At 39.3% G+C, this 14,380-nt stretch overlaps 1 protein-coding gene across 3 annotated transcripts in view; it reads left to right on the plus strand.

The window, feature by feature from the left end:
• The window catches only part of RGS22 (regulator of G-protein signaling 22), a 170,060-nt gene that overhangs the window by 18,725 nt on the left and 136,955 nt on the right, over window positions 1-14,380 (plus strand). For all 3 annotated transcript variants that reach the window (XM_011966731.1, XM_011966733.1, XM_011966732.1), the window contains one exon: window positions 9,705-9,926. In XM_011966731.1, coding sequence (XP_011822121.1) covers window positions 9,876-9,926 — 51 coding nt within the window. In that variant the 5' untranslated portion in view covers window positions 9,705-9,875. The remainder of the gene's footprint in view (window positions 1-9,704; window positions 9,927-14,380) is intronic.

Raw genomic sequence — 14,380 nt, forward strand, 5'->3', positions numbered from 1 at the left:
CAGATGTTTTCCATTCACTGACTAGGGATCCATGTTTAAAATATAGCTTTGGAGCTCAATTAGTAAAGATAGAGTTGGAGCAGAGATGAACATGTATTAAATTAACCTAGTCATTAGTTTTTAATTTAAATACTGTTCAGCTAAATAATTTGGCACCCGGTAAGTTTCACTGGTGCTAGGCTGGCAGTTTAATCACTAATTATTCACAGGTTTTTTTTCTCTCCCCTTTTCAAAGAAATGTGGAACTAGAAATTTACTCTGGTAAAAATATTTTCATGCACTTGCTTTTTCTGTGAAAATATTTTTCACACATGGATGACTAGTACTACAAAGTTAGCTTTCACCACCTTCAGGTCAATTCATTTTGGAATATTTGGAAAATGATATCCTTGAAATAAGAAAATTAAGTAAGGACAAGAGCAGTCTGTAACAGCTTGTGGAGGATTGGGTTTGAGGCTCAAACTGAAGGTTTTTCCTGTCATATGATTCAAAGTTGAGCATTCTCTAAATCAGCCAACTTAGCTTTTTGGAGAAAAGACTTTCTACAGCATTCATTTCTGTCTCCCACACCCTATGTGTCTTGTATTATTACTTACTAAACTATAGGAGTTTTATAGGTAAGCTTAGAAATAGTTAAAACAAAGGACTTGGTGTTTAAGAGAGCTTCTTTTTAAGCCAACGACAGGAATTTGGGTACTAATGAAAGACCAGGGCTCTTTCTCCTGGGTATCAAACACAAATGGCTGGCACCACCTCATATGTGAATACCCATGACAGTCAGCACGACGTAACCAACAGATTGTGGCTTTGCAGTTTGTCTTCATCTGAATTCTGCCTCTCCTCAGCTAAAAACTCTTCAGTGGCTCCTCCTTGTTGTAAAGCAGTGATTCTTAAACATGTGCATGCGTTAGAATGATCAGAGGGCTTGTTAAAACTGAGAATGCTGAGCTCCTTCCCCAGAGATTTTGTTATAAGGAGGGGACCGATAAGTTGCTTATTTTTCTTTTTTCTTTTCAACTTTTATTTTAGATTTGGGGGTGTGCATGTGCAAGTTTGTTACCGGGGTATATTGCGTGATGCTGAGGCTTAAGATATGAATGATCCCTTCACCTAGGTACTGAGCATAGTACCCAGTAGTTTTTCAGCCCTTATCTCCATCCTTCCCTCTCCCATGTAGTCGTCCCCAGTGTCTATTGTTGCCATTTATGTCCATGAACACTTCATGTTTAGCTCCCACTTATAAGTGAAAACATGTGGTGTTTGGTTTTCTGTTCCTGTGTTAATTTGCTTAGGAGGGAATTTGCATTTCTAACAGGATATCAGGTGATGGTGATATTGCTGATCTAGGAACCACCCTATGAGAACCATTGGTTCAACAGTGTAAGTTGAGAGTTACAGCATATGATAGGAGGTCCTCAACGAACTCACCCTTTCTCTCCAGTCTTATTTCTGCCATTCTCCCTTAAAATATTAAAGTTGAATATGTCTCACTGCTTGCAGTTCACCAAATGTAACCTATTATTTTGTGCTCTTGTATCTTATTTTTGTTTTTAATTTTTGTGGGTACATGGTAGGTGTCATGCTCCTTTATCTTGATGCATTGGCTGTTACTTTTGCTGAATTCCCCTCTTCTCCCTTGTATACCTGACATTGCGTCTTCATTCTTCAAAATTCAACTCTAGCAGTCCACTTTCCCTCTACATCTTCCTTAATTTCCAGAATATATTAATAGTTAATGAGTCCTTCTGTGCCATCCCATTACTTTGTACGTTCTTCTATTGTGCTTGTTCTGTGTTAAACTGGAGTTGCAATATACATCCATTCTTATTTGAATTGAACTATTCATGTTCTGCAGAAAGAGTGAGGTTTAAAGAGTGACATAAAGAGTCATTTAGCCGGGCGTGGTGGCTCAAGCCTGTAATCCCAGCACTTTGGGAGGCTGAGACGGGCGGATCATGAGGTCAGGAGATCGAGACCATCCTGGCTGACACGGTGAAACCCCGTCTCTACTAAAAAATACAAAAAACTAGCCAGGCGAGGTGGCGGGCGCCTGTAGTCCCAGCTACTCGGGAGGCTGAGGCAGGAGAATGGCGTAAACCCGGGAGGCGGAGCTTGCAGTGAGCTGAGATCTGGCCACTGCACTCCAGCCTGGGCGGCAGAGCGAGACTCTGCCTCAAAAAAAAAAAAAAGAGTGATTTAAAGAGTGACAATGGTTTTCTCTTTTGTACCAATCTATGTGTATGTGCCCTGGAGAGTGTGAGAGATGGAAGATGAGAAACTGCCATTCCATCAGTGAGTGTCATCCTTCCTGCCTCTTACAGTATGTTGTTATGTCATCATGCTAAGGGTGATTCTAGTGTTAAACATACATATTTTGTGTACAACGTGAGCTTTAAACACAAGTCCATCCCTTCATCCAGTCCCTAACTGAAGAATCAGTGACCCATTTCAATCCAGAGGAACAACTGACTCATGAACTTTCTGAGAACATTGTTGAAGACAAATTTATGGATGTTTTCAAGATTTCAAGGGATTATCTTGACTAAATATGATTTCACCTTATGTGCTGACTTCCATATCCTTTCCCCTCATAGGATGGGTCTTTATTGCCATTTATATTTACTTTTCTGTCTTCCTCTCCTGGATTATGTGTGTTCTGAGGCAGAATCTATGTCTTTTCCATTTCATTTGGGGCTTCGTGGAGGATGCCCTATATTGGTTCACTCAATATATTAAATACGATATTATGATAATAATTAAATACTTATTGAATAAATGAATGAGCTAACAAAGGAATAATGGAGCTAGGTGATCTTACTAAAGAGCAGAAGATATAGACTTTTTCCCTGGAATGTCCATCATGGACCGATAGAGTATCAAACATGGAAAGCACCTTGGGTTTATCTAGTTACGACTTCTTTTTACTGATATGCCTCAGAAAGGCAAAGTGATTTGCCCAACATTTCTTCCATTTTTAATCATTCTGCTTATCTTTCTCTGGATAGTTTCTAGTTTAGCCAAATCTCTTTTAAGAGTATGATAACCAGACCAAACATAATATTCTAGTATTACTACCCTTGTCACTGGAGACATATTTCCCCTTGCCATTTGCATTTACACAAGTTTTAATTTATTTCGGCATTTTGTTGACTCTTCATCATAGACAAAAATGAAAGATCATGTACTTGTTCCTTCAAGGGCAGAAATAATGTTCTATTCATGTTTGTATCCTCTATGTTTAGGGCAATAATTGGCACTTGGTAATTCAAACATTTTGCTATTGGTAAAATGAATTACCGAGAGAAGCTTTGAAACAGTTGTTTGCCACTTTTATCATCTTAGAATCATAGTACTTTTAAGGACCTTCCAAGATCTAAGCTAATGCATGGCTTTTCAAATGCAAAAATACTTTTTTATCCCAGGAAGATCTCTGTTCCATTATAGTTAATTCCACAGAAAGAAATTCTTAAGTTTAAAAAGTATAAACATTTTTACATATAAATTCACATTTCTTTTTAAATAATAAATAGAAACATTGCATGTCATTTTATTATAAACATAATTCCAGTTTTCCATTTGTTGTTTTTACTGTGCTGTTTCTATAAAGTACTTTTTTTTGACCAGTTCCTCTCCTCACTTTCATGTACTTACATACACTTTCTTCCTCAGAATGAATACACTGCCTTTTTCCCTATGAACTCCATTCAGAATTCAAGTACTTTTGTAAGTGCATATGAGTAGCACAACCTAAATCACACATGAAATTGTAGCTGTAGGGAGTCTGAGAAATAAGGTTTTTACTTTTCCAGGTTTTGCATTTCAGGAGGTTGGAGTGGATCCTGAGTGAGCCAGTCCACAGCATCCACAATAAGTCTTAACTAAAATTACATGGCTGGGTGCGGCGGCTCACGCCTGTAATCCTAGCACTTTGGGAGGCCAAGGTGGGTGGATGATGAGGTCAAGAGATCAAGACCATCCTGGCCAACATGGTGAAACCCCTGTCTCTACTAAAAAATAGAAAAATTAGTTGGGTGTCGTGGCACCCAGCTACTTGGGAGGCTGAGGCAGGAGAATCACTTGAACTCAGGAGGCGGAGGTTGCAGTGAGCCGAGATTGTGCTGTGTCTGGAATTGGTGGGTTCTTGGCCTCACTGACTTCAAGAATGAAGCTGCGGACCCTCGCGGTGAATGTTACAGTTCTTAAAGATGCTGTGTCCGGAGTTTGTTCTTTCAGACGTTCAGATGTGTCTGGAACTTCTTCCTTCTGATGGGTTTGTGGTCTTGCTGTCAGGAGTGAAGCTGCAGACCTTCATGGTGAGTGTTACAGCTCTTAAAGGCAGCATGTCTGGAGTTGTTCGTTCTTCTTGGTGGGTTCACGGTCTCACTGGCTTCAGGAGTGAAGCTGCAGACCTTTGTGGTGAGTGTCACATAGCTCATAAAGGCAGCTTGAACCCAAAGAGTGAGCAGCAGCAAGATTTGTTGCAAAGAGCGAAAGAACAAAGCTTCCATGGTGTGGAAGGCCACCCAAGCAGGTTGCCGCTGGTTGGCTCAGGCAGCCGGCTTTTATTCCCTTATCTGACCCCACCCACATCCTGCTGATTGGTCCATTTTACAGAGAGCTGATTGGTCTGTTTTACAGAGAGCTAATCGGTCCATTTTGACAGAGTGTTGATTGGTGTGTTTATAATCCTTGAGCTAGACAGAGTCACAGAGTGCTAGTTAGCTAGATAGAGTGAGCTAGATGCAGAGTACCAATTGGTGTGTTTACAAACCTTGAGCTAGACACAGAGTGCTGATTGGTACATTTACAATCCTTGAGCTAGACACAGAGTCACAGAGTGCTAGTCCTCCAAGTCTCCACTAGATTAGGTAGATACACAGTACCAGTTGGTGTATTCAGAAACCCTGAGCTAGACACAGAGTGTTGATTGGTGTATTTACAATCCTTGAGCTAGACACAGAGTGCTAGATGAAAAAGTTCTCCAAGTCCCCACTAGGTTGGCTAGATGCAGAGTACCAATTGGTGTATTCACAAACCCTGAGCTAGACACAGAGTGCTAATTGGTGTATTTACAAATCTTGAGCTAGATACAGAGTGCTGATGTGTGCACATAACAATCCTTGAGCTAGACACAGAGTCACAGAGTGCTAGTCCTCCAAGTCTCCAGTAGATTAGGTAGATACAGAGTACCAGTTGGTGTATTCAGAAACCCTGAGCTAGACACAGAGTCACCGAGTGCTAGTTCTCCAAGTCTTCACTAGGTTAGCTAGATACAGAGTACCAGTTAGTATATTCACAAACCCTGAGCTAGACATAGAGTGCTGATTGGTGTATTTACAAACCCTGAGCTAGACACAGAGTGCTGATTGGTGTATTTACAAACCCTGAGCAAGACACAGAGTGCTGATTGGTGTATTTACAAACCCTGAGCTAGACACAGAGTGCTGATTGGTGCACATACAATCCTGCAGCTAGATATAAAAGTTCTCCAAGTCCCCATCCCGTTCAGGAGCCCAGCTGGCTTCACCCAGTGGATCCTGCAGGGGGGCTGCAGGCAGAGCTGCCTGCCAGTCCCCAGCGGCGCCTGCACTCCTCAGCCTTTGGGCTGTGATGGGACTGGGCGCCACAGAGCAGGGGGTGGTGCCCCTGGGGGAGGCTCAGGCTACACGGGAGCCCACTGCAGGGGGGAGCTCAGACATGGCTGGCTGCAGGTCCCCAGCCCTGCCCCGCGGGGAGGCAGCTAGGGCCCCGTGGGGAGGCAACTAGGGCCCGGGGAGAATTTGAGTGCAGCGCTGGGGGGCTGGCACTGCTGGGGGACCCGGTGCAACCTCCGCAGCTGCTGGCCCAGATGCCAAGCCCCTCACTGCCCTGAGCCTGCGGTGCCTGCTGGCCCCTCTGTGTGCAGGGACCCCGGAGCCCGTACCCACCAGATCCCCCAAGCACCTCGCACAGCCCTGGTTCCCGCCCACGCCTCTCCCTCCACACCTCCCGACAAGCAGAGGGAGGCAGCTCCAAGCTCAACCAGCCCAGAGAGGGGTTCCCATGGTGCCCTGGCGGGCTGAAGGGCTCCTCAAGTGCTGCCAGAGTGGACACCGAGGCCGAGGAGGCACTGAGAGTGAGGGCTGCTAGCACGTTGTCACCTCTCAGTGCCACTGCACTCCTCTAGCCTGGCGACAGAGCAAGACTGTCTAAAAAAAGAAAAGAAATTATGTGGTCAGTTCTAGGTTTAGAGCAGTTGCATAGTCATAACTCAGGAGTTCTGTTGTAAGCTCATTAGGGGACTTGCTGTAAAGCCATGAAGGGTTCATTTAGCCTTTCTCAGCTGCAGTTGTGCATTTTATGTTAAATATAAAAGTAATTGTTGGCTAGGCACAGTGGCTCACGCCTATAATCCCAGCACTTTGAGAGGCCAAGATGGGTGGATCACAAGGTCAAGACTGAGATTGAGACCATCCGGGCCAACATGGTGAAACCCCATCTCTAGTAAAACTACAAAAATTAGCTGGGCTTAGTGGTGTGTGCCTGTAGTCCCAGCTACTCGGGAGGTTGAGGCAAGAGAATCGCTTGAATCCAGGAGGCAGAGGTTGCAGTGAGCTGAGATCGCGCCACTGAGCTGAGACAGCGCCACTGCACTGCAGCCTGAGGACAAAGCGAGACTCAGTCTCAAAAAAACTCAAAAGTAATTGTTAACTACCTGCTTTAAATCCTCCCCTAGCCCCCGCGTGTGACGGGGACAGTGTCCCATCCAGAGAGTTAGTAATTTTTACACAAAACCTGTTTGTGATGTGATAGCAGTAGCTCTGCGGTAACAGCCAATCTCCCCAGAGTGTGGTGATGGTTCTGCTTGTGGAATGTGAGCAGCCCACCGCACCAGCTCATGAGCTGGAAAGCAACCATTATATCCTCCAAACCGCTGCAGAACCTTTCTAAAACACAAATTAGAAGTAACTATGTTACTTTCCTACTTAGGATGTTCATATGTCTCCCTGTTTCCTAGAGGGTTAAGATAAAGCCCATACTTCTTGAAATGGCATGCAAAGCCTTTCGTGATGTGGTTATACTACCTTATCTACTTCAAGTCTTTCTTCTCTGTTCCTTAAACTATTCCAACTACGGCTATTCTTGTTCTAATCCGGCTGCGTAGAGTTACCCACATACACCATGTTGCTTCATGCTTCTGTGCCTTTACTAGTAGAACCAGAGTAGATAAGAGTATAGGCTTTGGAATCAAAACGCTTTGTTTGAATCCAAGCTACCCTAACTTCATAGGATTATTACTTAGCAGAGTCCTTGGCATAGAGAAGTGGTCAGTACACACTAGTTTTGTCATATATGAATAAACTTTATATGTAATAAAGAAACTTTATGTGTATTAAAGAAGAGGAAATGTTCTGTCTTTGGGACCAGAGAGACTTGTTTCCATAACCCTGATCGTCTAGCACTTTATAGCTCTGAGTCCATGGACCATCACTTAGCCATCCCTACCATCAGTTTTTTGTGAAGAGCTATGTCAGGAATGTGGAAGTATTCAAGAGAGTGCTTTTAAAGTGTCCATCATGACCTTTAACCTAAGGGAATTAATGCAGGAACAGAAAACCAAATACCACATGTTCTCACTTGTATGTGGGAGCTAAACATTGAGCACGCATGGACACAAAGAAGGGAGCAATAGACCTACTATTGTAGGGGCCTACTTGAGGATGGAGAATGGAAGAAGGGTGAAGATTGAAAAACTAGCTATTGAGTGTTATGCTGATTACCTGGGTGACAAAATTATCTGTACACCAAACCCCTGCAACATGCAATCTACCCATGTTACAAACCTGCATATGTACCCCTTAAACCTAAAATAAAAGTTGGAAAGAAAAAAAGTGTCCATCACATGCCTAGCATGTGATAGACATTCAGTAAATAGTCCTTATCATCTTCATTATTTCTGCCAACTATACCTTAACTACTCACTACTACTGAGTAAGATTGATACTAGGGTCTTAGGGTATCAACAGTCCCTCCTAATTTTTTTACTTGAGCACTTTTTACTTTGTTAGTAGGAAATGTTTTATTTATCCATTGAACTAACTAATTAACATTCTTTGCTTTAGATTATCACAGCTTTGTGTTCCTCTGGCTATACCAGGTCGGAGGATAGGAGGCAAAAAAAAAAAAAAAAAAAAAGAAAGGTAAACACTAGAAGTCAAGCTTGTTCTCTTGTTCCATGTATACTCAGAACTAGAAGAAATGTTCTCCAGATGGTCTTTCACTTTATACAGCTTAATTTCTCCTACCCACATTAATATTTGATGTCATTCTCTACCAAGTTTAATTAATTTCCTTTCTCCAACCAGATAAATCTGATCTGTGATATCAGCAGACTCTTTTTTCTCTTTAGTTTAGTAATAGCATAGTTTAGGGATACTATTTATGTCATTTAGGTAAATGGTGCCTGTTTGAATCCCATCTTTGAAAGACAGATGCAGTGGGCAACTAATGAAATATATCTATTGAAGAGACTTTATATGTAATTTATGGCTAATTCGTTCTTACTCATTGAGCAATATTTATCATTTTGGGAGAAACTCTTAGTCCTAAGGCTTTTGAGACTGTGGACTGATATTCGTCTTGAACTGTATCATCCATGTACTTTAATTCCTCAGTAGGGGAGATAGTCAGACCTTATAGATGTGATATTATCTGACATTAAAATTTAAATATATATATACACATGCTTCTAGTTCCAATTTTACTATGAAATTCTACCGCTTATTAAATTATGACTATAGTATATCTAGCAATCCCGTAGTAAAATTTGAATTAATGTTCTACTTAGAACACTTACTGATCCAAGGGGAAGAGTTTGATGTCTTCTACCACTCGCCTAAGCATGTATAAGTTAATCTACATGAATAGTCAGTTCACTGAAGGTACCCTAAAATAAACAAATATTCTGAAAAAGGGACCTGATTCAAGATTCGGAGGACAAATGGGAAAAGACATGGCCAATTCACCATTTACTTCTTACGGAAGTGGAGGCCTCAAAGATGTTCAGTGATTTACCTAGAGTCACAGAGCTACTTATTGGCAAACTGGCATTCAAACTCAAGATTCCTGACTATTGTATATCAACTGACTGGCTTTAAATAAAAGTTGGCAGCATTTAGAATTACCGATAAAAACCTCAGAAATGTTATTTTCTTCTCTCTTTTTTTGTCACAGCGCGAAGGATGGTGTTGAAATAGTCTTAACTGAAGAGCATATTATACTTAAATTTGTCCTTTTGGACAAGGGAGCTTGTTAGCCTTCATGGCTCCTAAGGATGAAAGACAGTGGGAGCATTATTTCTTCCTTTACTCATTCCTCCCTAGTGATCCACCCCCTTCTAAGAGAATAACATAGCTTTGTAAAGCCAGGTATATATTTCTGTCCAGTTTCAAATAATCACAGTGGTAAGATGTTCATACAAAGGGAATTTCTGCCATAGCATACCCTGACAGTTACTCGTGGCATAAGTACATTGGCAAGGAAGAGTTCAGTGGGTTCCCTGACCTCTACCCAAGGGATTTCCTAGGTCCTAAAAAGGAAGAGGGAATGATTAAAAACACAAAACTCTGAGGTATGCATGCATGTATGTAAACCACAAGTCTTCTTAGAGACTGTGAGTTTTCAGGTTTAAAAAATGTTTTAATTTCCACAAATTTATATTGCAGACCTTTTCGGAGGCAATTAGATTTAATGCAGATTATGGAGTCTTTGAAGTAGTTAATGATGCTCCACAACTTCTGGAAAAACAACTGAAAAAAATTCTACAAAACCAGCAACCTCGAAATCCCATTTTTGATGTTGTAAGGAAAGGAAAGAATGAGGTTAAACCTGTTCAAATGAATGCCTCCGATGAAAATGAGACCATTAATGTCAACTACAATATTATGGTAAGAAAGTATACTGTTTTATCTTGTTAGATGGATAAAGCCTTTGGTGAAATCAACATGAGTTTCCTTAGGCTTCCCTTTTTGAAGTGTAGCTACATTTATTAACCTGTGTTGTACGTACACATAGTATTTGTTAAGCACTCTTCAAATCTAATGGCTAGTTTAGCAGTTTTGTTGATGTTCACTTATCAGTTTGAGAAGATTCATGTAATTTACCTTGAATATTTGAATATTAGGTTAGTTTTGAGTCATATAAATATAAGTATCCTTTATAATTTTGATGCATGGTGGAAAATGTGGATATATAGGCAATGTATTTCATTTGGGTTTTGAACCAATCCTGTCAAGCAGTTGGGAATTGAGACTTCTGACCCTCAAGTTGTACTGTGTGGCTCTGACCTCCCTGGCCTGAAATTTCATTTTCAGCTTCTAGATTGTGTCTCCTTAGCATGAGGTCAGAAAACCTGCGTTCTAATATTGGCTCCTCTGCTTACTGACTCTGTGTACAAGTCACTTTGATGAGTCTGATTTTCATCATCTGTTGGATGAGGCCTTTACTACCTACTACTTAGGTTTCTTGCATGGATGAAATGAAAATAATAATGAATGTTTAACAATACTATTTCACAGTGATTCAAAATGTCTAGTATAACTAGGCTGAAGTATGTCTAACATTTAAGACATAGATTTACTCTAGCCTGAAAGTTCTTCAATTCTTCTGTTACTGAATTGAAATAATTTCTATCTTTAACTTTCATCAAAAGTTAGTTTAAAAATTTTTTACTAGGTGGGACAATATTTATTGTTTTATTCACTTCCTTCAGTGAATAGAAATTTTTAATTGTATGGAGGTCTTTATGACCTATTTATTTATTGTTAAAAGCTATTTAGGAGCTTCTTGAGTTATGTGCTTTGACACAAGTTTCTCGGAAAGATTTAGATGATCTTATTTGATATATTTGAAGGTAGACTGATTAATTAAGCATGTCTATTATAAAACTAGGGCACCAATTTGGAAGTTTTTAAAAAGAGGCATGAGTAATGAAAACAGGCCAGCTGCAATGGCTCACACCTATAATCCCAGCACTTTGGGAAGCCAGCGCAGGTGGATTGCCTGGGCTCAGCAGTTAGAGACCAGCCTGGGTAACATGGCGAAACCCTATCTCTACAAAAAATAAAAAATTAGCCAGGCATGGTGGCATGTACCTGTAGTCCCAGCTACCCAGGAGGCTGAGGTAGGAGGATCACCGAAGCCTGGGAGGTTAAGGCTGCAGTAAGCTGTGATCACACCACTGCATTCCAGTCTAGACAACCAAGTGAGACCCTGTCCCAAAAATATACTAAAAATAAATAAAAATAAAAACAGTAGTGGAGATCGAAGGAATTAAAAAGTACTAAATGAAAAGCAGACAGAAAATGAGGAAAAAACAAAGAATATAGACACATAAAGAATAAAACAACTAGGAAAATGGTAGTAGTGATTTTAAACAAACCACATCAATAATTAATATCACCTTAATCATATAATTAATGTATATGACTAATAATATAATTAATCATATTGAGTTGTCATGATGTGTCATTCCTTTGATTCCAGAGCCTTGAGAGGCTGAGGCAGGAGGATCACTTGAGCCCAGGAGTTTGAGGCTGCAGTAAGCTATGATGGTGCCACTGCACTCCAGCCTGTGTGACAGAGTGAGGCCTCATCTCTAAAAATAATGATAATAATAATATACACCAATAATTACATGAAATTTAATGGCCTAAGCACCCCAAGTAAAAGCCAGAGTCAGGGATGATTTTTTAAAAATTGTGATTATTTGCTGTCTACAAGAAACTAACCTTAAAAATAAGACATAAATAGTTTAGAAGTGAAAAGGATAGTAAAAGGTATACCATACAACTGTGAATTAAAAGAAAGCTGGAGTGACTATATTGATATCTGGCAAAGCAGCCCTTAGAACAAGGAATCTTACCATGGATAAAGAGGAACATTACATAATGATAAAAGGGGGAGGGTCAATTCACCAAGAAAGCTTAACAACTCACAATATGTATGCACCTAACAACAGAGGTTCAGAATACATGATGCAAGAGCTGATAGAACTGAAAGGAGAAATAGATAAATTTATAGTTATAATTGGAGACTAAAGCACTGCTCTCAGTAACTGATAGAAAAGATAGAAGATCAGTAAGGAAATGGAAGTTCTGAAAAACACTAACAACCAAGTAAATCTAATTGATCTTTACAGAGCACTTTGTCCCACAACAGTGGATGTTTATCCCACAACATTTTTTTCTCTAGTGCACTGGGAATATTTACCAAAATAGACCATATTTTGGGCCATAAAATAAATTTCAGCAAACTTAAAAGATTTGAAATCTTGCCAACTGTGTTCTCAGACCACTTCAGAATTAAACTATAAATGAGTAACAAAATCCTTAAATACTTAATTGCATAACATACTCCTAAATAATTCATAGGTCAAAGACTAAGTCCCAAGGGGAATTAAAAATTATGTTGAATTGAATAAAAACTAAAGCATAACATATCAAAATTTGTGGGATGCAACTAAATTAGTCTTTACAGGGAAATTTGTACCATTAAGTGCCTATAATAGAGAAGACTAAATAAATCTACGATCTACTTTTCACTATGAGAAACTAGAAAAATTAAGTTAAAATTAAACCAAAAGTAAAGAAATAAAGAACAGAATCAATGAAATTGAAAACAGAAAAACAAGAGAGAAAAATCAATTAAAATAAAGCCTTGTTTTTTGAAAAAATCAACGAAATTGGTAAACTTTTAGCCAGAATGTTGAAGCGAAAGAGAGAGAAGATATACATGCCCAATATCAGAAATGAAAGAGGGGATGTCATTACAAATTTTAGAGACAGTTTAAAAAAAAAAGAGAATTTGCAAACAATTTTATGTCTATAAACTCATGACATTTAAACGAAATAGGCTTTTTTTTTTTTTTTTTTTTTTTTTGGAGACAGGGTCTCATTCTGATGCCCAGGCTAGAGTGCAGTGGGATGATCTCAGCTCACGGCAATCTCCACCTCCCAGGTTCAAGCGATTCTCCTGCCTCAGCCTTCCAGGTAGCTGGGATTATAGGCATATGCCACTATGTACAGATAATTTTTCTATTTTTAGTAGAGATGGGGTTTCACCATGTTGGCCAGGCTGCTCTCGAACTCCTGGCCTCCAGTGATCCACCTACCTCGGCCTCCCAAAGTGCTGGGATTACAGGCATGAACCACTGCATCCGGCCCACATATTTCTTAAAAGGCACAAATTATCAATGGTCACTGAAGGAGATATAGATAATCTAAGTAGTCCTACATCTATTACAGAAGTTGGATTCACAGTTTAAAGTCTTTCCACAAAGACAACTCCAGGCTCAGATGGCTTCACTGTTTAATTCTATCAAACATTTAGAAGTGAAGTAACCTTAAATTTATAAAAACTTATACAAAAAACAAAAGAAATCAATTTTTAATTCATTTTATGAAATGGGCATTACACTGATGCCAAAACTAAATGAAGGAATTTGAAGGAAAAGAAAAACTTACAACTTAACATCATTCATGAACACAGACCACAAAAATCCTCAAAAAATAAGCAAATTAAATCCAACAATGCAAAAAAGATAATTCTATTTAAGAACATAATACAGGTGTAAATCTTCATAACCTTGGATTATGCATTGGTTTTGTTAGATATGACACCAAATGCACAAGGAAAAAAAGATAAATCAAAACTTTCATGCTCTAAAGGACACTACCAAGAAAGTAAAAAGACAACCCACAGAATGAGAGCAAATATTTGCAAATCATATATTTTATAAAGATGTGTATCTAAACTATAAAAATAACTCTTAGAACTCAAAAATAAAAAGACAAATAACCCAATTTAAAAATGTGCAAAGGGTTTAGAATAGACATTTCTCCAAATAAGATAAACAATAAGCACATGAAAAGATTTTCAACATCATTAGTCATAAGGGAAATGGAATCAAAATCACAATGGGACACTACTTCACACCCAACAGTATGGCTATGATTTTAAAAAAGGCAAATAATAACAAACGTTTGTGAGGATTTGAAGTGATTAGAACCTTCATACACTGCTGGTGCAATTGTAAGATGGTACAGCTACTTTGGAAAATATTAGGCAGTTCTTTAGAGCTTAGCCCAAGAGTTATCAAATTACCCAGAAATGCCACTTCTAGGTATACACTCAAGAATATTGAATACATATGTTCACACAAAAACTTACATACAAATGTTCATAGCAGCATCATTCATAATAGCCAAAAAGTGGAAGCAACTCAAAAGTCCATTCTCATTGGTGAGAATTCCATTTTGGAAAACATTTTGGCACGTCTTTCCAAGTTAAACATATACCATACCACCTATAGTCCATTTGTGTTGCTATAAAGGAATACTCA

This window comes from Mandrillus leucophaeus, unplaced genomic scaffold (genome assembly GCF_000951045.1).
Source record: "Mandrillus leucophaeus isolate KB7577 unplaced genomic scaffold, Mleu.le_1.0 Scaffold770, whole genome shotgun sequence".
NCBI classification, from domain to species: domain Eukaryota; kingdom Metazoa; phylum Chordata; class Mammalia; order Primates; family Cercopithecidae; genus Mandrillus; species Mandrillus leucophaeus.